General features: G+C 41.4%; 1 protein-coding gene across 2 annotated transcripts in view; it reads left to right on the top strand.

Moving 5' to 3' along the window:
- Positions 1-2,012: 2,012 nt before the first annotated feature.
- The window catches only part of PI4K2B (phosphatidylinositol 4-kinase type 2 beta), a 35,632-nt gene continuing 15,202 nt past the window's right edge, over positions 2,013-22,442 (top strand). For both annotated transcript variants that reach the window (XM_073342369.1, XM_073342368.1), the window contains exons 1-4: positions 2,013-2,447; positions 8,783-8,940; positions 18,970-19,170; positions 20,958-21,089. In XM_073342369.1, the coding sequence (XP_073198470.1) occupies positions 2,165-2,447; positions 8,783-8,940; positions 18,970-19,170; positions 20,958-21,089 (774 nt within the window). In that variant the 5' untranslated portion in view covers positions 2,013-2,164. The remainder of the gene's footprint in view (positions 2,448-8,782; positions 8,941-18,969; positions 19,171-20,957; positions 21,090-22,442) is intronic.

The raw sequence follows: 22,442 nt of genomic DNA, 5'->3' as shown, positions 1-22,442 counted from the left end.
CGGATACAGACTAACACGACTGCTACTCTGAAACCTGTTAATAGATTGTTATTCAGCCTGTTTGAACATAGAAGAGCCATTCTAAAAGATTTTTCCCTTAGAAATTAAAATATTTTGTGTTGTACCTGGAATGTGATGATGCACTGAATTAATCTTGTTTTCATACAACAAGGGACATTATTTATTTTGTTCTTTATTTGAAAGTATCACAAGAGGGCGCCCACCTAAAGCTAAAAACACACTGAATGTGAGCGAGCTACCATGGGGGTTTACTTCTATTTGTACTTAGCCTCTTTTTATATTTTCTTTGTTCTAGGGTTCAGACACCACTGTAAGAGGTAAATATCTACAAGGTGAGATACACTAAAGGATTAGATTCATGTTCAAATCGATGAAAAAGATATGAAAAAAATGAAATAATCCAGATCTTTCAGCATTTTTAAAAAGACCATTGTTAATCCAGAAACATGAGCTAATAATTTGAATTCAATATTAATAGTTTGTAAATAATGTATGTTATATATTTAATAATTTATTATTATGGGCATTTTCCTGTTTGAGATCTGTACCATGAGTCAGTGAGTGAGCTATCATGAATGCTGTTTAGGTTAGGAGTGTTTGAGCAAATCACAGAACTCCCATTACATGAGCAGAAGATCCAAACAGTGTTAACATTTCCACTCCAGTATACAAAAATGGGGTAGGAGAGGGAAATATAAACATATTTCTTGTTCAGTCCATCCCCCATTATTGGCAGAAAAAAATCCCAAACTTGTTGGAATCTTCTAAAGGAGGTTCTGTCTCACCAATGCTATAGGACAGTATTGAAATAGCTACAAAACAGTAGCAGCTAACTCACCTATGTGGAGATGCACGGGACCTGATTATTCAGTGTGCAGAGTGGGTGTAGAATTTTCTGCCATTATGGTTTGGTAGCTTTTTACACCCACTGTGCACAGGGATTGATGACCATATAATATGCCACACTGTAAAATCAGTTCCCATATCTTTTGTCTCCATGTAATTTTTACTGGGCATAAAGGGCCAATTTGTTTGGGTTTACACTAGGGATAAATTTGGTCCATTCTGCTCATCTTCACCAGAAACAAATGAAAAGAGAAATGCAAATATGAAGAGATTCTATGAGATTACAGATATTAATAGCTATATAAGCAAATGATACATGAGCGGGCTCCAAAGTCCATGTCCCGCAGTTAAGCTGTGATAAAACAGACCAGTCAGGTATTTGACTGGTTATTTTATCAGTCACTGAAAAAAGTAACTTTATTTAGGTTTTTCAAGTAGCACATTGAAGGACCCTTACAATTTCATAAAATGACTAATTTCCCACAATAATATCAGTTACAATCAATTTATGTATTCAACTTAGATTCTAGGGTGTCATTTTGCAGCAAGCAGTCCTGTGCTGTAGCAATTTCATATATGGTATAAATTTCACGAAATGCAGCCAGCCCAGGCCTGTAGATTGCCTCAATCGTCCTGAATGTACTTGTGTGGGGTGGCGGCGTTACTGGAGCTGGTGCCTTGGCCCCAAAATTCACTTTCAAAGCAAGAGAATAAAAAATGATAAATGTGTAAAGAAAGATATTGTCAACTCAAGCTTCCCAACAGAGAATAGAGCAGAGAAGCAGTGTGTGGCTTGGCTCTGTGCCTGTGTGTTTGGGCAGGCCCCTAGGGATAGGATGACCAGATAGCAAGTGTGAAAACTCGGGACAGGAGGTGGAGAGTGATAGGTACCTATATGAGAAAAAGCCCCAACAATCTGGACTGTCTCTATGAAATCGGGACATCTGGTCACCCTACCTTGGGAGTGCAGGTCTCCCTGTTGAAGGGCGTGCGCCGGGGGCGGGTGTTGGAAGAGTGTCTCCCTAGGTAGGCTAAGGGGACAAGGGTGGAAGGGCTCAGCGGCCGCGTCTTTCCCTGCTGTACCATTTGCTCCTGGAGCTGGTCCTTGAGGGGGTGGCGAGGTATTCTACGTTCCTCGGCCACGGCGCGCATGTGCAGTGAGGGCTGCTGAGAGGTGGCGCCGCCGCAGAGCGTGTTTGTCCGACTCTCGGCTGCTGGCTGCGCAATGCGTTCCCCCGGTAGCGTGTGAGCCCGCCTGGCGGCTCGCAGGATCTTACCCAGCCCGCCGCAGACGCTAATGGCGGAGCCGGGCCCTGAGGAGCCAGACGAGCGGCTGTTGCTGCTCTCGGAGCCGACGCTGCAGGACAGCCCCCCCGCGCGGGGGCTCCACGGCGTGAAGGCAGCTCCCGGCGGGGCCGTGAGGCTTGGCGGGGCCTCGGGGCTGGAGGAGGAGGAGGATGGGGACATAGACACGGACCCTGAGGGTGATGGTGAGGAAGAGCCGCTGCTAGGAGCATCTGCCACCCGCCGGAGCCGGAGCGCCGGTGCCCCCTGGGACAGGGAGACTCGCATTGCTGCAGGTACAGCGGAGCCCTGTCCACACACAAACTACCCACCCGGTGGGTAGGGTGACCAGATAGCAAGACTGAAAAATCCGGAGGGGGTGGGGGTAATAGGTGCCTACATAAGACAAAGCCCCACATATCAGGACTGTAGCTATAAAATTGGGACAGCTGGTGTACCGGTGGGACTGCCTCCCCTCCCCCAATTTCCACAGCGCTCCCCTTGGCTTCTACTCTTTGTCCCCTTCCCCCCCCCCCCCCGGGGGAACGCGGGGATTCCTCACCACCACCCCTCCATTCATGCCTTGTCTTTGGTTTGTTGATCCCTTGACTCAGCGTTTATCCAGTTCACTTTCTCTTTTCTTTCCGAGGTGCTGCTGGCTTGTTAGGGTAGGAAACCTAAAGGGGAGTACCTCACAGTCTTCCTATATATACACACATACAGCCTGCCCCCACACCGTGTAAAACGAGGGTTTACCCTCCTTCCTCTTGCTTCCATGTTCTGGAATACGACTTACTTAGTTTAAATAACTTTTTAAAAGAAGTGAGCCCGGAACAAAACAGGCGCTGTTACTGGAACAAGATCAAAGTTGTAATTGTTATTCGATTTGAGAGAGCTTACCGGGAGGGGAGGGGAGGGGATGGGGTGTAGTATGAGATCATTGTAAAGCTATTTTTGCTGCTTGCAAGAGCTGCCTAACTGAAGGCCTGTTTGCTCAGGGAATGGCTACAGTATAGACAGTGACAGCCCCTTCCCTGCTAGTTTGTTTGTAAGGATACCCTCTCATCTACAGAGGTAATTGAGTCTCAGTACCCAATACCTCTTTGAAAATGCCAGCAAGGATCCATCTCAGGAGACCACCACCAATTTGTATCATGTAACGTGTGGGTCAGTTGTTATGTAAAAACTACTTTCAGTCACTGTTAGTCTAGAACGGTGGGAGAGTATATTGCAATGTAATCATTTTTGGGACCACCATCCTCTAAAAACAGTGCTTTAAGGAACGCTGCTACTGTAAATTAACTTAAAAATCAAACTCCTTGTCTCTATATGTAAGACCCTATGTGAGGTCACTTGCCTCTATATATCCACTCTTGTGTATTCTTGCTTCCTGTTTTCCTCTCAGGTCAGGTCTACGCTAGGAAATTAGGTTGGTATACCTATGTTGCTCAGGGTATGAAAAATCCATATCCCTGAGCGACACAGTTAAATCGACCTCACCCCTGGTGTGGACAGCGCTAAGTCAGTAGGAGAATTTGCTTCTCAGGAAGGCAGAGTACCTACGTGGACAGCGTAAGTAGCCTCTTCACCTAAGTGCTACAGTGGCATAGCTGCAGCGTTTTATGTGTAGACTTGCCCTCAGTTCTCACTTAACAGCTCTTGTCATCTTTTTCAAGTTCTGGCTTCACATCTGTAGTCATGCTGTATCTAGTGTTTGGAACAGTCTATCATTCCTGACAACTTGGCAAAGCTTTCTCATTTTTCTCCTTCAGACTTGCTTGTTCAAGGACTGTCCAATTTCCTTTTCTTGTGAATAATATTTATTCACTTTCCATTCTGTGAAAAGTGATCCAGTGCTTGGTTTTATGACCTATTATAGGACTGGGGAGCTTTGTATTAGTGTGTCAGGTGTGTACATTTCTGGCAATATGAAATTGACTTTTAATAACTGCTTTCTTGTCTTTGAAACCCAGTACTCAAGGGAAAAGTGTCCAAATTTTAAAGTGAGTCAGTCTGTCGGTGAAATTCCAAATGCAAAAGTGCCAAAAAGAGGGTTGTAGCAAGAAAGTAATAACTAACAAATTGTTAGTTGTCTTTCTTATGACTTTATACCTCTCTTCAAGCCTCTCCAGGTCAGTAAAGGAGTGTAAACCTATGGCCTTGTCTAAACTGCTTTGCCTGTACTAGAAAAAGTTTATTAGTATAGCTATACCAGCAAACTTTGCTAGTTGAGATGTAGCTTAAAGCTGTAAAATAATCCTTTTTCCAGTTTATTTTATAATAGTTTCTCAAATGAAATAAACTATATCATCAAAAAAGTAATGTTACCTTGCACAACTGCATCTTCATTCTGGCTATTGCTGGCATAGCTATGTCAGTTTTCTGGAGGGGAGAGGGGGAATGATGGGATTTTTTTTTTTTCTTATTTCTAACTGCCATATTCTGGCAAAACTTTTAACTATAGACCAGGCCTAAGATTTAAAGAAGTTATGTTAAAATGTATTCGCTCATGTGTTCTGACATAACACGTTTTAAAAGTATGGTGTACAGTACGTGAAGCATGTTGCCTTTAAATATGTGCTGAATTGGTTGTGTTATAGCTCCAGAATGAAGACTGTCAACAACTTTGCTTCTTTGATATGATAGAACTTTCTGCAATAATAGTAAAAGCTTGTCTGTGTACTAGTCAGAAATTAACTCTCTCAGGAACTAGGGACCATAATAAACCTCTCCACCATTCAGACTAAAGTGCAAGGAGCATTTCTTTGACTTTGCCTTTCAAATATGTACACCCACATTGCTATATATTTATGTATAAAAATTCCAGAACACAACTGACAGGATTCATAGGGTACAACATGGAACTGTGGGACTGCTGTGCACCTTAACTCTCCAACCTGGGCTCTCTCTCTCAGTGCTATGCCAGTGACATGGTGCTATGCCACCTTCCAGGTGCTGTGATCACTCAGCCATCAGCATGTGGAGCCCCACACGCAGATAAATTGCATGAGTCAGTCACAAATTATATAGAGATCAGCACCAGCCAGTCATCCCAGCAATATACCGTCTTATGCTGTGCAAGAGTTGGATAGTGCAAGATCATTAATTAGTTTGCCACTTCTGCAAAGGGTAGTGGATATGCAACAACCCTTGTTAACCTGAGCTGAGATTTCCCAAGTACTTCAACAAAAACAACACTGTTTTAGATAAAATATAAAACAGATTTTTAAGTGATTATAAGTAGCAAGCATAGAGATCAAAGTTGGTTACATAAGAAATAATAATCTTGCAGTCTAAATTCTACAGTCTGAGGGCATGTCTACACTTACCTCCCGAGCAATCGATCCAGCGGGGGTCGATTTATCGCTTCGACCGCGAAGCGCTCTCCCGTTGACTCCAGTACTCCACCGGAGCAAGAAGAGTACACAGAGTCGACAGGGGAGCGGCAGCAGTCGACCTACCGCAGTGAAGACACCCCCCGGTAAGTAGCTCTAAGTACGTCGACTTCAGCTATGCTATTTTCGTAGCTGAAGTTGCGTAACTTAGACCTACTTACCTTGCATCCCCCACCCTTCCCCCCAGTATAGACCAGGCCTAAGTAAGGTTTGAATCAAACCGTCTCTCACCCCAATTTACACAGGCTGGATCCCCTTCCCAACTTGGGACCAGTTTCCCCAATTCAAAGTTTTATCTTCCTAACAGTCTTCCAGGTTTTGAAATGGGGGATGGAGAGAGGCCAAGTGATGATTTCACTGTCGCTCTTTTATACCTTTTTCTAGCTACTAGAAAGATCCTTGCTGTGAGGTCGGGTTTAGTTAGACCTCATTGGGTACATCCCCTCTCTAAGTCTCGGGGATAGTGGATTCTTCCTGATGGGCAATCAACACATGTCTGGCTGGTCCTGATGTAACTCTTTTGTCCCCACTGAAAGGCTAGCTGTGAGCATTCCCAACTTCACACGACATTTGATTAACAAACCTATAGCAATACTTCGTGACTTCACATACAATGATAGTAAAATTCAACAGATTAGGACAGATCATTTTAAAATGATACTTCACAAGGCACTCATTGTACAAAACATATCATAATCATATGACCGTGGTGAATATGGAGGTTCCAGGATGCTATTTTAAGGTACAGAGTGTCACAACAACTCTCAACTGCACACATTTTTATCACTGGGGAGGGTCTGAGAGAACAGTATATGAGAGATGATAGTCATGTTGCTTAATGCACTACTGGAAAGAGCTCAGATATTATGGTGGTGAGCACAGTGTATATTCTGTAAAGAATAGAATAGGGGGAGCCCCGGTTTTAACTCAATCAGTTTAGCATGTATTAAAGTATTTGCTGCTTTCTGTCTTACTCCTTTAAAATGTTTTATGTTAGCTAACATGTTTTAATATTGCACGCTTAAACATACGTCTAGACAAAGCTTAAGCAAGTGAAGTTGCTATACGTAAAAGCTGAGGGTGCTCAGAAGACGTGAGTTATACTATCTAGACTCTCATTTGAATTTTAAGCTGTTTAGTGATCTGATTCTGTAGTTAGATGTGGGCAGACCCTTGTTCCAGCATAGAGCCCTACTGAAGTGAAGCTGAGGTGAAAGGGGATCTGCCTGCTCAGGATTGATTGCAGTATTGGGGACTACATCAAAAATGGTTGACAATAGTGTATCCCCCCAAAGACAAAAACTTGGTTAAGAAAAGTTAGCATTGCTTAAGGGTAACCCCATCCACAAACCCTTAAAAGCAAAAAATGTCCCATAAAGGTATCCTCTGGCATACTTTAGCCCCCAAACATCATATTCACATCATTTTCACTGACGCTCTGACCTTCTATAAAGGTCCCATACACTTTAAACATGTATGATTTCTCATGCCACCTTCATCACTACAGTATCTGATCAACTTCCATTAGCACAAAAGTGACATGACTAACATCTGTCAAATGTCATTCATTCTGTGTCATTTCCCCTCCTTCCCCCAGGAGAATTGAGAATACCTGAGCAGTGGAGTTACTGAGCACTGTCCTCATCCTGGAGCTTTCTATAATCTTGTAGAATCTAGATATTCTGGTCACATGCCATTGAATGCCTTGATGATAAGGACTAAAATTTTGTATTTAATATGTACAGTAACATAATACACAGACCACATTCTTTGTAATTATAAGGCAAAACTTTACCTCTGACTTCAGTAATATCAACATGTCTTTTATACATCTGTGAACCAGTGAGCTGAATGGTGTGACGTTCTCCCATGGGAAAAGAATTAAGGATGAGAATCAGAAGATAGTGGTGAGACAAAAAGAGGGAGGAGAAGAGTAAGGTATGTGGGAGACAAGGTTGAATAATGGCCTGTCTACACTCAGGCCTGTTGCGAGAAATTTCGGGCCCTGGTACATCAAGTTTTCTGGGTCCTTGCCCCCTCCCCTTTCACTCCAGGAAGAGATGTTTAAAGTGTCCTTGAGCTTGTTTCTCCTTCCCTCATGTCAGGCAGTTAGTAGAGCTTAACACACTTAACAGGAACAAGGCACTCTTATTCTGGAATAGTGTCCACGTATGGAGTTATTCAGGAACAGCTTGTATAATTCCATGGATAGACCAGCCTTAACTTTTGCATTAGAATCCCTAAAATATTTTCTCTAGCTATAAGAACTTTGCATATGTAAAATATAGTCCTAACCAAAAATTAAAAAAAAAAATTGTGGAGAACTTGTCAGATACTTCAGATTTCAAAGCTTTTGATAAAAACAGATTTCAAAATGTATCAATTGCAATAGAACTGCGAAGTCATGGAAACTGTTTTCATAGTACTTCAATTTTTTTTTTCACACTTGTACAGAGCTGTAATTTCTATGTTTATTGGTATGCAAAAAACCCTCTGGTGATCAGTTAATTAGAATGCTTTAAAGTTTGAATGTTAACAAGCATTTCAGAACTTAAACCAGATGTTAATGCTAGTTGCAAATGATCTGCTTAATGGATTGCTAGTGAACAATATTATCATACTTTAGTTTGTGGCAGAGGATTTGAAAATGTAAAAAAACAAGTATATTAAGCAAAGCTGTTATATGGACTATATCCTTGAATATTCAGTGCTGCTTGAAATGCTTTACTCATCTAGCTTTCTTTACAGGGCCAACTTACATATGTGGACAGATATTAGTAAAAAAGATCAATAAAAGCTTTTTAGTCCACTCATTTGAACTTCCCTCCTTTGGAAACAAGACTATAAGAACAAAAGAAACATGAGTTGTTTACATGTTTAAATTTAATGTTTTTTCATATTCCCTTTTATTTATTCTGTATTAAAGTTGATGACAAACATTTTTACAATATTGAACTCAGATAAGTTGACACAAACTAGGCTTAATGCTTAACTTTTTTAAACAATAGATACTTTGTTGGCACTTGGTGAAATCCTAGTCTTGGTGAAATCAATAGCAAAACTCAACTGACATCAGGGAGGCCAGCATTTCACCCTTGGTCTCCAGTGAATGTTAGTGCCGTTTTCTAACTAAAGGAGGAAGAACTGATATAATTTTTTCCTACTCGCCATTTATTGTGTGAACCTTGTCTAAGATAGTTCAATAACATTTAGAGGAATAACTTTTTGTTTTTTAGGAAACGCGGGAAGTACTGCAGAGATGAACTTATTTTTGGATGATCCAGAATTTGCAGAAATTGTGCTGAGAACAGAACAAGCTATCGAGTGTGGAGTCTTTCCAGAACGAATTTCCCAAGGATCTAGTGGGAGCTATTTTGTCAAGGATCCAAAGGGGGTGAGTGCACTATTGACTAATCAGACATGGTAAACACAACTCATTTTATTTGAAAAGGTGGAAGAAACTGGCATTCTCTAACTGGTAACCAAAGAACTGTCTCCCTTAAATAAATGGTGCCATGTTAGTTTAATTTATTTTGATGCGTTAATAGCACGGCTGTGAAAATCAATTTGATCAGGTAGCTTGCAAAACAAGATAATCTGAAAATAATTCTTATTCCTGTGTAGTGGAATTTATTCAGGCACTTTTGAATGGCTGATGCTTAATCAAAATATATGGGGAATGGGATCTCTGTTACTGTTTGAAAACAAGTCAAGGATTCTTCTTACCTTGTGTAAAATTTTGATATTCTTTAAATATCAAAAGGACTATCTTAAAAGGACTATCTTAAAAGGATACCATAAACTTCAAAAACTTGAATGTTTTGAAGCTTTTGATAGCACACTATTTCAAGTAGTTTTACAGAGGTCTTTAAAATTTCTCTTTTAAATTCTGTTAATAGGGATTTTTCTGTTTCCCTGCTCACGTTTTGAGTCTCTTCTGCTTCTTAAATTTCAGCTTCAGCTTCACATCTCTTGTTAAATTAAAATGATCTGGACAAACTGGAGAAATGGTCTGAAGTAAATAGGGTGAAATTCAATCAGAACAAATGCAAAATATTCGATTTAGGAAGAAACAATCAATCACACAGATACAAAATGGGAAATGACTGGATTGAAAGGAGCACTGTGGAAAGAAATACTATAACCCCCAGGTATCACAAGCTAGATGTGAGTCAACAGTGTAACACTGTTGCAAAAAAAGCTAACATCATAACATCATTCTGAGATGTATTAGCAGGAATGTTGTAAGCAAACATGAGAAGTTAGTACTCAGGAGAGTGAAGTGTACATGGTGATCTGAGACAGGGACGTAGGATTTAGGCTTCTGAGTGACTTTAAGTGCTTTTGAAAATGTTATCCAAGGGTCTCATTCCATTCTTGTGACTGATTCTAACCCCTAATGTGTACTAAAAAGAGAGGCTCTGATTTGTAATTTGACTTCACATCGCCAGCTGGCTTTGAGGGAACTTAATCACCTCTATCTGAAGTCCTCAGCACTTCCAAAAGCCAAAGGGATGTTTCAGCAAGCACCAAAAAGAGAGGGTTTTTGGAAGGTTCTAGATGCTTAGCTGGCCAGCTTTTACCAGTAGTCTGCAAAGACCTCCCAATTAGATGCAGACTAGAAGCCTGTTCGTCTTGAATACCTATGGTCACCTTTGGCATTTGGATCTTGAGCACTGTACAGTGTAGGGACAGCATTAGGTTTTCAGTCAACCTTCCAGATGGTTGTTCTGTATCCCTAAAAGAATGATCCTTGTTATCAGGTTTGTATGGGGATCGACCGTTTTAAAAAACTTCATTAAAAATCCCTGTGTCTGGGATATTAATGTGGTTATGAAAAAGTGGATGCAACCTCCTTTTGAAGCACTCATTTCCTGTGATCTTAAGTTTCTTACATGGAAGGTCACTTTCGTGATGACAGTGATTACAAGTTACAGGGTGAGTGAACTCTTCAAGCTGTCTTGACCAACCCATCTCATTCCAGATTTTATGAGGATAAGGTGGTGCTGCAGACTCATTCTAAATTCCTCTCTAAGGTGTTACCAGAGTTCCACCTTAAAGAGTTTATAAACCTGACAACATTTTTCCCATTGCCACATGCCCATCGCACTGAAGTCTTTCTCCACTTGTTTGATAAAAGGCTTTTGGGTTTCTATCTGGGGTGTCTGTCCTCATCTTCAAGGTGCTCGATGGCCTGGGCTCAAGATTTCTAAAAGATCGCCTCCAGGATGAGGACAGTGGTTGACAACTCCACTTCTCAGCCACAGTGGAACTTCCCACCACAAGGGTAAGTAAAGTTCATTAATGCAGGAGACACAGCTGCATCAGAGGTTGGTCAGAGACGGAAGGAATTCCCCCAGGAATTAAGGACCATCACAAACGTCACCATCTTCCATTCCTAGTGAAATGTGCATTTTTTTAACCTCATGTTATCTAATATAAACAGCTAGCAGTGTGTGCATATTTTTTTAAAGACCTACTAAAACAAAAACCACTCTGCACACATGTCCCCCACCAACCTCCAGTGCGGAGAGGAGGATGAGAGAATGGACCACACATGACAGATGTTAGTCATGTCACTTATTGAACTTCTGGAAGGTATTCAGTTACTGTGGTGAAGAGGGTGGTATAAGAACTTTTCTAGAAAAGAGCTTGGTGTGGACTGATGCATTTAGAAAATCCATCCAACTTCTGACACCAGTCTGCTGGGCAGTCCTGTTAACCATGCCTTAACTAGCTGTCTGATTGTATTTCAAATTGCTGTGATTTGGCTGGTCGTGAATCAAAACAGTTATTTTGGATGGCTTTTATCTTCAGTTGGTTTTGCATAGGTAGTTTTTGGGGGGGGGGGGAGTTTTTGGGTAGGGGTGGGGAGAATCATTCTACAGGCTGAGTATTGTGCCTTAGTGGAAGTACCTGTCGTCTTACATGCCAAATATTCACTCCTTATTTATACACAACTGCCTTGTTGCTACTGCATGGTGGAGCTTTTTACTCCTATATCCTTGGAACAGCTATTAATCTTTTTTGGATTTTGGAGAGGTCATCATGCACAGATGATCTCATTAGAGAAGGGGTTAATATTTACTAATTTTGCTCCTATGAAAAGATCAACTTGCACGATTCTTGCTTGCCCACCCATCTTTCCTCGGAGATTGGAAGTTGCTGGTTTTGGGTGCATCTTTTTCTAGTGTACTCTTATTCTAATTATCTTGAATTGGCTTTTCTTTCTGTGATGTATGCAGTGGTGTTGTAGCTTTGCTTATCGCAGGATATTAGAGATACAAGGCGGGTGAGGTAATATCTTTATTGGACCAACTTCTGTTAGTTAGAGAGACAAGCTTTTGAACTTACACCGAGTTCTTTAGGTCTGAAGAAGAGTTCTGTGTAAGCTCGAAAGCTTCTCTTTCTCACCAACAGAAGTTGGTCCAATAACGATATTGCCTCCCCAACCTTGTCTTTCTGTGACATGTCACTTCCTGCAGTTGAATTGAGAGACTAGAACTTTCAGAACACAGTACTTGTTGGAGCAGTGTGCTACAGTCACTAGAAAGCCTGGCTCGTGCTCTACCGCGCTGCCTTCAAAAGTTAAAAAACAAAACCCCACACACCTTGTGAGGGGAGTTCCATCACACTCATAGGAAGGAGCTAAGACTCACAATACTAGTAGAAATCCTAATCCAAGTCAGATCTTATAAAAGCTCCTCAGATCAGGGGCTGTTTTTTTTGTTTTATTTATACAGCACCTAGCACAGTTGGACCCTGATCCATGATTGGGGCCGGTCAGTGCTATGGCACCATAAACTGATATTCTCTGTTGAAATCATGACACATTAAAACACCCATGAATTCTGGCAGTCCTATATGTATGTAACAATGCCTAACACCCTCAAGTCTCTGACTGTCCCAATGCCTATGATATCCTTGGCAATCTTCTTTGTGGCACTTTTTTGGGAGGAGTCCTTTATTTTCCTGTTTGTTTCTGAGTGCTGAAGCAGTTACTTATATTTCCGCTCAGCATCATTTAAGGTCAGAGTTCAGTTTTCTTTCCCTCCTGTGTGCCTGACAGTTACTGTTCCCAAAATGAGTCATTTCATCACACTTTGATATATTTGGAGGAAACTGTCATAAAATATTCAAATATGCTTGGACTAAATATTTATAAAAATATTGGTAGGTAGGCAATAGCTTTATTTCAGAATATGAAAGTATTGGCTAAGGGGTCACAAGAAGATTTATTACATTTGATTTACAGCTTTGCCTCGTTCTCCCAGCAGTCTCTGTGCTTGTCAGTTCAGGGTTCTGTCCAGGTCCATCATTTCTGTTGCTGGTTTCAGAATAGCAGCCGTGTTAGTCTGTATTCTCAAAAAGAAAAGGAGTACTTGTGGCACCTTAGAGACTAACAAATTTATTTGAGCATAAGCTTTCGTGAGCTACAGCTCACTTCATCAGATGCATTCAGTGGAAAATACAGTGGGGAGATTTATATGTACAGAGAACATGAAACAATGGGTGTACACACTGTAACGAGAGTGATCACTTAAGATGAGCTATTACCAGCAGGAGAGCTGGGGGGGAGGGAGAATCTTTTGTAGTGATGATCAAGGTGGGCCATTTCCAGCAGTTGACAAGAACGTCTGAGGAACAGAGGGGTGGGGGGGAATAAACATGGGGAAATAGTTTTACTTTGTGTAATGACCCGTCCACTCCCAGTCTCTATTCAAGCCTAAGTTAATTGTATCCAGTTTGCAAATTAATTCCAATTCAGCAGTCTCTCCTTGGAGTCTGTTTCTGAAGTGTTTTTGTTGAAGAATTGCAACTTTTAGGTCTGTAATCGAGTGACCAGAGAGATTGAAGTGTTCTCCGACTGGTCTTTGAAGTTCTAATTCTTGACGTTTGATTTGTGACCATTTATTCTTTTACGTAGAGACTGTCCAGTTTGACCAATGTACATGGCAGAGGGGCATTGCTGGCACATGGTGGCATATATCACATTGGTAGATGTGCAGGTGAACGAGCCTCTGATGGTGAGGCTGATGTGATTAGGCCCTATGATGGTGTCCCCTGAATAGATATGTGGACACAGTTGGCAACGGGCTTTGTTGGAAGGATAGGTTCCTGGGTTAGTGGTTCTGTTGTGTGGTGTGTGGTTACTGGTGAGTATTTGTTTCAGGTTGGGGGGCTGTCTGTAAGCAAGGACTGGGCTGTCTCCCAAGATCTGTGAGAGTGATGGGTTGTCCTTCAGGATAGGTTGCTGTGCTTCTTGGACCCCACAGACACTCCTTTGTCAGCCTTCCAATAGGGATGTAAATAGAGGGTTAAAAAAGTAATAGTTTAATCTATTGAAATTCAATCGGTTTAACTGGGAACTAGGGCTGCGGGGGTGCTGCAGCCCACCCACATTTTACGCAGGGTTCTGCTGCCTCCTCTCTCCTCCCTTTGTTCCCCGCCCCCCGCACACCCGGGGTCCTGGCTGCCTCCTGTCCCCCACCTTTGCCACCCCGGCCGTGTGCTTATTGGTTAACTGGTTAAATTTACATCTCTACCGTCCAAGCCCCTTTCTTTTAAGCTGGCTTTTAAAGCCTTTTTCAGCTTGACATTTCAGTATTGCATCATCTCACACCAAACTACTTTTCTGATGTGTTTTCTCCCATTCCCCTGTGGGTAGGGAAAATAAGTCCTCTCTCCCTTGTGTTGGGAAATAGGTAGTCAAAGTATTTTGTTTCTTCACTCTGTGTTTTACAGTATTTAACATCCCTGTGATTGTATCATTGTCTTGATAACCTGTTTTCCCAGAATATACGTAAACTGAACATGTGGATTTTTGCCTCCCTCTCCTTAGCTCTTTTATTTGATGCCAACAGAAGTGAAACAATAAACTACCATCATGCTCTTAGTTCGTTGTGTATTAAAATACCTCTGGGTAATGAACATAAGAACGGCCATGCAGGGTCGGATTAAAGGTCCATCTAGCCCAGTATCCTGTCTTCCTACCATGGCCAATGCCAGGTGCCCCAGAGGGAATGAACAGAACACGTAATCATCAAGTGATACAGTCTCTGTGCCCATTTCCATCTTCTGGCAAACAGAGGTAGGGACACCATCCCTGCTTATCAGTGGTAAAGGAAACTAAATTAAAAAAAGGCTAATGAAATCTAAATTCAAATATAATATTGTAAAAGTAATTGAGCTGCAGTTTAAAATATTTTATTAAGCCCCCTCACCCCCAATCCTAATGTGCGTTGCATTTTACGGAACATAGATGATATTATCGTTGCTCCAAGGACTAACTGTCCTGAAGTCTTGGAAGTGTATAGAGTACACAAAACCATTAGGTAACCTGTGGAGTCAATCAGGAGACTTGTGTAGACTTCAAATCCTGCTATGGAGACTTCCTTAAACATTGAGCTGTGTGGCTCTGTAACTCCTCTTCATTAAAAGCCTCTGCACAATTATGCTGCCCAACAGTTTTGAACCTGTAGAGCTCAGCAAGATCAGTGCTTCAGTCAAACTTTAGAGGCCATATCTGGGATTGGATAATCTAGATTTGACAATACAGAGAAAATACATCATGGTCCAGTCAACTGGTGGAATGGGTGGGACTCCTTTAATGTGGCACATGTATTGATTGCTTACTTGGTAGGTTAAAAGTGTAATTCAAGGAGGCACGAGACTGATTATAGGGTTAACAGGCTGCATATACTACTGTATCTACCAACTCGTCACTAGGAAATGAAGAAGTCACTAGTATTGTAGACTCTTCAAATAAATGTATTGTGCTTTGATTGCTTTGGGTAGCAGCAACTAAACTACCTGTCAGTGTTTCCTCCAAGCCTCTGACTTTGGACTTGTGACTTAACAAAATAAACTCAATAAATCCAGTATTCAAAATGTTATGGAACTAAAAAAGCAAAGCAATATATAGTTGTTTTAAATAGAAACATTCCTCTAGTGATTGCAAAACAAATATTTCAGTATTGTACAAGTACAGTAAAAAGCATTTACCTAGTAAAGCATGCGCAATTAAAGCAAGTGATGGTCCTCTGTTCCTAGAAAGTGCACAAACATCTGTGTTCAAGCAGTGCTACCCATTTCAGTTCAAGGGTATTAAGTTGTCTTGGCTCCATCCATGCTAAAAGTTAAACTGGATACAAAAACATGGTTGTGACATGCTCATCTGACTGACTCACAACAAATGTGGTTTGAGTTGTTTACTCTGCAGCTTTCTGCCTTGCAGTTAGAGCTGACCCATATTTATGTGTCTTCATCAAGCATCTCCTTGCCATTCTGGGAAAATGTGGGCAACTGTCACTACTACCCCAATAGAATGTATGTGTCTAGAGGGCTTGCACAAAGCAGCATCAGCTGCTTGTGAGGGAAGTGCATTTTGGATATCCTCTGTAATAGGAGGAAAAGGGATTTCAGAAATAAAAATGATACAACGAAATGGTGGGTTGAAACTCTTTCAGGGAGAAAACCATGCACCAGAGTAGAATTTTGATGGAGTGAAATGCTGTACCATGTTCACTGTGTATTAAACTTATCGTTTATGGCCACTGACTTTGTTTTGAGCAAACGGTGTCACTAATTGGTTATAAAAGTAGTTTAAAATTCAAGTGCAGGCAGAACCTTTCTGAGTGTTTTAATGAATATGTGTGACATGTCTAGTTGAACCGAACTGTTCCTTTCAGCTTTGCAATTTGATTTTTCATGAATCCCTTTTATAGATATTGATCATTTTAACATTAAAATTCTGAGAATACTTATTTACTAATGACTGCTTAATTTAAGGAATTCCTTTACAATAAACAGAAAAAAAAGCACAGAAGTAAAATTTAAATGGTATTTTTCTACATACAGAAACGGTAAAAATGTGATTAAAATTTGTATTGGGATTCATGATGAATGCTTGCTAGTCAGGATAGCTTCATTATGTAAATACACTAAGCCCTTCAAAATTGTTCAGGCAAGAATGATCTATTATAGGAAACATTTTATGGGAAGCTTTGACTGATCTATACACTATCAGGTTAGCAGTCAGTGCACTGCTGTTGTCCATGAGTATATAGAATTAAAATGTGAAGTCTGATTTCATATGGTTCCATTACTGTTTGATTATTTTGTATATTGCCCTATGGCTTGTCAGTCATTGTTTTGCTCTTTTTGCATCTGAATTAGCTAATGCAAATCATAATTAAAGTTGTTTGGACTGTGGCATTATTTATTTAGAACTAGAAATGTTCAGTTCTCTAGTCAAGCAATTACCCTTTATTTTTGTTGTTCTGTCTTTTTAAAGGTAGTAATGTAAACTGTTTTATTAAATCATTCATAAAAAGATGATAGATTAGAAATTTTAAATTGTTTGCTTTAATATTAACTTTACAGCGGTTATTTGACTCTTAAAAAGAACCGCTTATGAATGAATATCAATACATGATGAGTTAAAGCAGCGATCCCCAAATTGGGGTGCCACCCCCCCACACACCCACGTTCTGGAGGGCATGGAGGAATGTTCGGGGGGGTGTGGCAGGACCCGGGCCAGCCCCAGTGGGTGGCAGGGAGAGAGCACCACCCAGCCCTGCCCCCAGCCGTGGCTCCTGGCTGCGGCCTGGCCCTGCCCCCAGCCGCATCTTTGGCTCCCGGCCATGGCCCAGCTCCAACCACAGCTCTGGCCCCAACCACGGCCCTGCTTCCAGCCCTGACTCCCAATTGTGACTCGGGGATTGGGCGGGGGAATTACGTTAGAGGTAAGGTGATGCACCTTAAAAAGTTCGGGGACTACTGAGGTAAAGGATTGAAAATGTCAAAATAAAAATGGAAATCACCATATATTTCTGACTGTCAGATCTATCATTTATTTTATAGATAAATATCCTTCCAAAGGGAATTTTTGTGTTAATGATTTTTGGGCAAGGCTATGTGCAGCTGTTAAAAAAGAAAACAAAACTCAACTGTTCAATTTTTTAAAAAAAATGCTATACTGTGGGGATTTAGTGTTATATTGTCCATGGTAATATGGGTTGTTTCATTAGCACATCTGCATAAGAATGAGATGGCTTTAAAGGATTACAAGTGACAAACAAAAACACAAATGGTTGAGTCAAGTGGAGTAGGTAAATGAGCTTAACTCTTATCTAAAAAGGTTTGAGTAGCAGCTGTGTTAGTCTGTATCCGCAAAAAGAAAAGGAGTACTTGTGGCACCTTCGAGACTAACAAATTTATTTGAGCTACAGCTCACTTGAATGGATGCATCCCCGGGGCGGGGGGGGCACAGAGGAACATTGAGGAGGGTGCGGCAGGGCCTGGGCCATCCCCTATGGGCATGGGGAGGGAGTGCCACCCAGCCCCACTCTGCTCTGGCTGAGGCCACAGCTGCCAGCCTTGGCCCCTGGCCAGGGCCCCAGCTCTACTCCTGTCCCCAGACCTGTCCCCATCTGCAGCCCCAGCCTTGGTCCCCTTACCTCTGTCCCCCTTGACTGCCCCCCTTCCCCCAGGAGCCACTGCCCTGCTCTCTGACCTAGCTCTGGGTAGGCGGAGGGGGGAGGGGGAATGAGAGGCCTGACCCTGAAAAGTTTGGGGACCACTGGTATAGAGAGAATGAAGACATGATCCCTACTTGAACCTTATTGTGGTCAGCATACTGATTTACCTGAAACTGAGTTTGGAGACAATCAGTCAGATGGACATTTCTAACAGAAACTTAAAAGTAAACCCTAAACTTACTTTTAACAATAAGGACAATTTCAAGCTCATTGTTTACCTTTAAGGTAAATGACTTGATGGTTTGAGGCATTGTCTGCTATGAGAAACTAAGTCTGAAGCAGCTGTATAAGACAATACAGCCCCTATAGATGTAAACAAACTAAAAAAACATATTACTTTTTTATATACTGTCACTAAAAACACCTAAAATTTGATTAGAGGAAAGAAAAATATTTTCTAGTTTACTTCAGTTTTTTATGTAAGTGTCACTTTCTTCAGTATAGTTGTGTTTCTGTGCGTCTTTCACAAGTATTGTGGGAGAGAAAACATCTTAAATTAGAAAATCTGATTACTACTTCTAACTAATTTTTAAAATTTAAGATTGACCATATCCCTTTTAATATAAATAAAACCCAAACACTAAAGATGTCTATCTTAAAATATCTGTGAACAAAAGTTTTATTTTGAATGGTACATTTTAGACAAGCATTTCATTTTATAAACTTGTGAATCGACATTACCATTTTAGAGTTCCTATTCAACTCCTTGTTTAGACCAAAATGAACAAGTACAAAGCAGAATATCATCAACGATGGCAAACTATTTTCCAAGTCTATAAATCTTAAAATGCAAGTTGTGAATTTTTCAGTAAAAACTGTTGTGACTAATTCTTACACTTCAAATTATTATGTGTTACTTAACTTTGGATTTTTTTTCTTAGAAAACTATTGGAGTGTTCAAACCAAAATCTGAAGAGCCTTATGGTCATCTGAATCCAAAATGGACCAAATACTTTCACAAGATCTGTTGTCCTTGCTGCTTTGGCAGAGGGTGCCTTGTTCCTAATCAGGGATACCTTTCTGAAACTGGTGCCTGTCTTGTGGACACCAAACTAGGATTAGGAGTGGTACCTAAAACTAAGGTAAAAGAGTTCTTTCTTAATACACTACAACTTAAGTGTGCAGAATAAACGAGGATATGATATTGCAATGTAGAATCAAACTGAGTATTTTTATCCCCAACTTGAGAGAGAGAAACTAATATTGGAGAAAAACAATTCAATGTGCATTGCATGAGCCAGTGTGAGAGGGTTGAATAGAAGCCAAGTGGAGGGAGAGACAAGCTGGAGTCCAGTGGCAAAATTGTGTCTAATCACTATAGCATGCTCCTCTCCAGAGCCTGTAATGGAACCTAGGAGTCCTGGGGAAAGGAACCCACATTTCTCTGCCTTCAGCAAATAGCTGTTAAACCAATCAGAAAGATGCATGTCTCATCCCTCTCCAGTGGTTGGTCCACATAGGAAATAATGCTTACTAGTGCTATCAACTGTCCCCTAGCTCATATGATGAGGTCTGCACTGTGGATATAAAGCTCCAAATCCTGCTGATGACCAATGTGGGGGATCATTATGGTTTTACAGGATGGGATTTTTTTTAATTTAAAAAAAAAAACAACCCTAGGAAATTGCATTAAAAACGCTGCTTTGAAGTTATTTCAAAGTTGTATATTCAAGCACTCAGAAGTTAGGAAATTGTTCTTGCAGCTTTAATTCATGCCTTTTTGCATATGCATTATGAGACGGTCTTTATATGTGCAATCATACTATTTTTTTCTTCAAAACCACTCCCTAATTCAGTGCCTAGGATGGATAGTGCTGTATGCATATATCAGGACTGTGTAGCGAAGGAGGATGTTGTCTGTAGAACCTCTTGTGTGTTGCAGAAGGTGTAAGTGTGGTGAATAGCGAATGAGGCGGGGGGCTGCAAGAAAAGAAAGGATGTTGTCGTGGTTAAGGAAATTGAATACCTATTTGGTCGCTATTTGTGTGTGCATTTGCTTGGTGATCAATGTGAGACACTTAGAGCCAAATTACAAGAAGTGCTGAATTGTCAGAACTGCAACTGAAGTCAGGTGGAGCTGTGCTTTGAATGTATAAAGTTTTATTAAAAATACCAAGTCCTCTGAAAATTAAGCGCTTAGTTGTCTAGACACTTTGCACAATTTTGACATTAATCTTTCCAGGTCTACATTCGCCAGCCGTAAAATGGGGATAATACCACCTACTTTCATAGCACAATTATACAGATAAAGTCATTAATGTTTGTGAAGCACTCAGACATTCGTGAGAGCACCATAGAAATGACCACGAGGAAACTAATAATTTTGTATTCAGTACAGAGTTTGGATGGTGAGCATAAATAAGACCTGGGAGGGAGAGACTGAATGAGAGGGTTAAAAAATATTCAATAATTACATATTCACTGAATAAAGCAGAGGTCAAGGGCGGAAAAATAGTAAATGATCATGTTAGACAAACATAATTTGGCCCCCTTTTGTATATACATTAAGGTTGCATAAGGTTGGGCAACTTTAATTCATTATTTCCTAACTTCTGAGTGCTTGACTTTGCAATCTTAGCATTCTTTTAATGTAGTTCTTTCAATATAGTGGTAATACAAAGCATTGTATATTAAAATAGGGGGCCAGTTCTAAGGACTGTAGTCTAGAATTTCCAGACCTATGTGTACATTTAAATTTTCTGCCATCTGCAGTGTTGCATGTGTGCAGCTTTTTTTGCATTGAATTTGCTTGTGTTTTTAAATATTGCTATTTACGTGGCATCTTTATGATGGTTCGAAATCTTATTGTCAATCTGTAATTGAAATGATAAGCAACTTTGAGCCATGTTTTAACTTGGATATTTTTAAGGTTGTCTGGCTTGTCAGTGAAACCTTTAACTACAGTGCAATAGATCGTGCAAAATCAAGAGGGAAAAAATATGCTTTAGAAAAAGTGCCAAAAGTTGGTAAAAAATTTCATCGAATTGGACTACCTCCTAAGGTAAGTTCTTCTGAGAAGCTTTACGTTGTAGTATTTTGTTAATGCCTTGTCTATACAGGATATATACTTTGCTGAATCAAAAAGAGGACATTCATGGGTAGTTTCAGTCACAGGAGAAGAAACCCTAAACTAATACCAGCTATGTCTACACAGCAGTGTGAACCCCGGCTCAAGCCAAAACCCCGTTGCGTCCACGTGTTAATTGAGCTAACCTAGTGCTTGGACCAAGGTCGCAGGATTCTGGAGGGTCTGAGCCCATGTTAAACTGGGATGTAGGATCCGAGCCATATTATTTTGCTGGATGCATGTGGCTCCAGCTTGACTCGGGTCCTGGAAGTCCTCCAGATGTATCTGAGTTCCTGGCTGCAGAGAAGTAGCACTGCAGGCAGCCAGCGCAGTGGCCAGAAGCGACATTACCACCTGGCTAAATGTACTCCCCCCTTCCTGTTCCATCTCCTCACTGCTGCCTGGAGCAGGGAGCAAAGCTGGCAGGTGGGAGGCTGTTCCTGGTCACCAGGATATTTGGGGTCATCCCTCCCTGGCTGTGCTGACCTGGGAGCCCAACGCTCCCCCTGCCTGTGGTTCACACTCAACTCTGCCCCCTCCCTCGCCCCCATTGCCCTCCCTGGTGCTGCATGTGCAATGTGCACTCTCACAGTGGCAAGTGGGTGCCAGACTCCAAACTTCTCTGCAGCCTCCCGTGGCAGTGGCTCTGGTTCCTCTTTGCTGTTGCACAGAACTTGCCCAGCACAGGGAGCAAAGCTGACAGTGGGAGGCAGCTCCTGGCTGCCAGGATGTTTGGGGATCATCCCTCCCCTGGAAGTGCTAAGCCAGGAGTTCTGCCACTCCCACTCCCTGCAGGGCAGCTGCTTAGTCCCTGCTCCGTTCTCTGGCCCTTGCTCCCGGATACCTGGGGCTGCTATTCCCTGGAGCTGCATATGCAGAGGCATCTTGGCAGCATCCATTGTGAGGGCAGTGAGTGGGAGCCAGTCCCAAAACTTGCCTGTAGCATCCGGGGGATCCATTATCCCTGTCTCCCAGGGTGCAGCGGGGGTAGGGATAAGAGATCCCTACGGGATGATGAAGCACACTGTACCCCAAGCCCTGGATATGCACTTCACCATTCTGCAGCTGGCAGCAGCCAGGTTGGGTGGGGAGGGTGTTTGTGTTTTTCCTCTGGCATCTACATTTTATGTCAAACTTCCAAACAGACAAATAAATACAAAAAAAAAACAAATGAAAACACCTTCATTGAACATCCCATTGTAAAAATTAAGAATTGCAAAGTTTTACTTTAGTGGTTTGATAGTCCTGGAGACCAACATCCTAATTATCCTCCAAACTGGTGCACGT

The sequence above is a fragment of the Lepidochelys kempii genome, chromosome 4, assembly GCF_965140265.1.
Source record: "Lepidochelys kempii isolate rLepKem1 chromosome 4, rLepKem1.hap2, whole genome shotgun sequence".
Classification (NCBI taxonomy): domain Eukaryota; kingdom Metazoa; phylum Chordata; order Testudines; family Cheloniidae; genus Lepidochelys; species Lepidochelys kempii.
Note: the sequence above shows the minus strand (reverse complement) of the source record. Positions and strands in the feature narration are given on the sequence as shown.